At 47.6% G+C, this 2,382-nt stretch overlaps 1 protein-coding gene across 1 annotated transcript; it reads left to right on the plus strand.

The window, feature by feature from the left end:
* The first annotated feature begins 714 nt into the window (after positions 1-714).
* On the plus strand, positions 715-2,146 carry LOC119338662 (phytosulfokine receptor 2-like). Its single transcript, XM_037610939.1, has one exon. The coding sequence runs from the start codon at positions 715-717 to the stop codon at positions 1,840-1,842; it is 1,128 nt and encodes a 375-aa protein (XP_037466836.1). The 3' UTR covers positions 1,843-2,146.
* Positions 2,147-2,382: the final 236 nt, after the last annotated feature.

The raw sequence follows: 2,382 nt of genomic DNA on the forward strand, positions 1-2,382 counted from the left end.
TTCGCGTGTCTTCGGATTGGATCTTTCTGATCTACGTTATTCTTCATCTGCGACGGTTGCTGTTCTGGTGCGCTGGTCCTACGGGGTCTTAGCACGACGACTTCCCGACTGTCTACTACAACAAGTTGTGCCCGACTCTGGCGATGGAGGGGCGATGACGGCGGCGTGCCTTCGGCTCGCTTCAGTGCTGGTAGTCGTCGCTAGGTGGTCTATGGATCTAGATGTAATTTTTATTATTTCTGGTATTCGTTGTACTGCCATGATTGAAGATGAATAGATCAGAAATTTTCTTGCAAAAAAAAGGGAAAAAAATTAGACACTACGCGTACGCTGGATAGCCACAATCGAACGGAGAAATGAACCAGATCGGCTGGTAATTCCCGGTGGACTTAGCTTTAGTTTCTTTTTCTCTAGAAACTTTCAATCTATTCATTTTTAATAGTTTCAATTTTGGACAAAGGTGAGACGCTAGCTTAGACAAAGACAAATCCTTGCGTCAGTAGTTGGCCAGCTTAAGATACGAAGAGACAAACATGAATGGGCCACGACAAGTAAAATATAAGCCACCCACGAATTTCACTCGATCAGCCACTTACTTGTAGTACGTGGCCTGGCCACTCACTACCACTTGCAACGCCACACACTATAAGACACCATGTACCACCCAAGTAGTTTGTACACCAAGAGTGAGCACTTGCCAATCAATCGAGCAGAATGAATCCCATGGCCAAATGTTACCTCATGTTCTTCCTCCTTTTGGCGGTTCTCCTGCCGGAGGCGCGCGCGACTTCGTGCCACCCCGACGACCTCCGTGCGCTGCTGGACTTTGCCGGGAGCCTCAACGGTGGGGGTGTCCTCCTCCGTGCCACGTGGTCCGGCGCCACATGCTGCAGCTGGGAAGGCGTGGGCTGTGACGCCGCTAGCGGCCGTGTCACGGTGCTACGCCTCCCCAGGCGAGGCCTCGGGGGACCCATCCCAGGAACCTCTCTTGCAGGCCTTACGCAGCTTGAGGAACTCGACCTCGGCTCCAACAACTTTCACAACATCTCAGGGGTGCTCACCATGTTGCGTGGGTGCCAGAACCTCACCACGTTGATTCTCACCAAGAATTTTGGTGGTGAAGAGCTACCCGGCGATAGTATTATTGGTGGGTTCAAGAGCCTCGAGGTGCTGGTCCTTGGTGATTGTGCTCTCAAGGGCAGGGTTCCGGAATGGTTGTCTCAATGCAAGAAAATGGAGGTGCTTGATTTGTCTCGCAACCAATTGGTCGGCACCATTCCATCGTGGATTGGTGAGCTGCACCACCTTTCCTACTTGGATCTCTCAAATAATTCATTGGTTGGCGAGGTACCTAAGAGTTTGGCACGACTAAAGGGCCTCGCCACCGCTGGGCATTCAGAGGGCATGACTTTCACTAACATGCCATTGTATGTGAAGCATAATAGAAGCACACTGGGACGACGACTTAACGAGCTCCCAAATGTCATAACAGGGACCAACAATGTTGTGAGATCCGGGAGAAACAATGTTGTATCCGGAAACGATAATACTGTCATATTTGGGGATGAAAACACCGTATCTGGGAACAACCATGCGGTATATGGGAATCACAACACCGTATCCGGGAACAACCACGTCGTATCTGGGAGCAAGCATGTTGTATCTGGGAGCAGGCATGGTGTAACTGGGAGTAGCAGTGTCGTATCTGGGTTCAACAATGGCGTATCTGGGATCAACCATGTCGTATCTGGGAGTAACAATGTCGTATCTGGGAGCAACAATGTCGTATCTGGGATGAACCATATCGTAGTTGGGAATAACAAAGTTGTATCAGGAGCTTAATTTTATATATAATTAAGCCCTTATATACACATATTGCCTCCTCTTGAACTTCTCAACTATCTGAGGAGTTGAGATGAGATTATGTTCAGCCTTTGTAGTTTGTTTTTCTGCTACTATCCTAGGCCATGAGATACTATTCGATAAATAAGGTACATGAGTTGCCACACGAGATGTGCCTGCCTATGCCTCGCATTGTTGTAATAATCGAATCTTCATGGTCCATGTATTGTGTATCGAGAAATATATTATGGTTTGACTGGTATGCCAAGTTGTATTGTGTATCGGGAAAGACGTGATCTCCAAGCTGGTGGTGTGTGGCAACTTATAATTCCTTGCCCTCTTGGAGGTGTTGTCTCTCCTTGTTTTATATTATGCTTTAATCCATCCATACATCAAGAGGGTGTTCCATTGCCTCCATTGTTTTTTACTTTGCATACTTGTCTCAATTGGGCCTGACTAAGCAGATGCAGGGTAAAAATTATGTTGTGCACATCGTTTGGTAGGCTGCAAATAGGTCGGCTGCATTTAGGAAGCAATTTT

Source organism: Triticum dicoccoides, chromosome 7B (assembly GCF_002162155.2).
Source record: "Triticum dicoccoides isolate Atlit2015 ecotype Zavitan chromosome 7B, WEW_v2.0, whole genome shotgun sequence".
Lineage (NCBI taxonomy): Eukaryota > Viridiplantae > Streptophyta > Magnoliopsida > Poales > Poaceae > Triticum > Triticum dicoccoides.

Excerpts from the sequence above, each read along its gene's own strand:
- LOC119338662 (XM_037610939.1), top strand. The coding sequence starts at position 715 with ATGAATCCCATGGCCAAATGTTACCTCATGTTCTTCCTCCTTTTGGCG.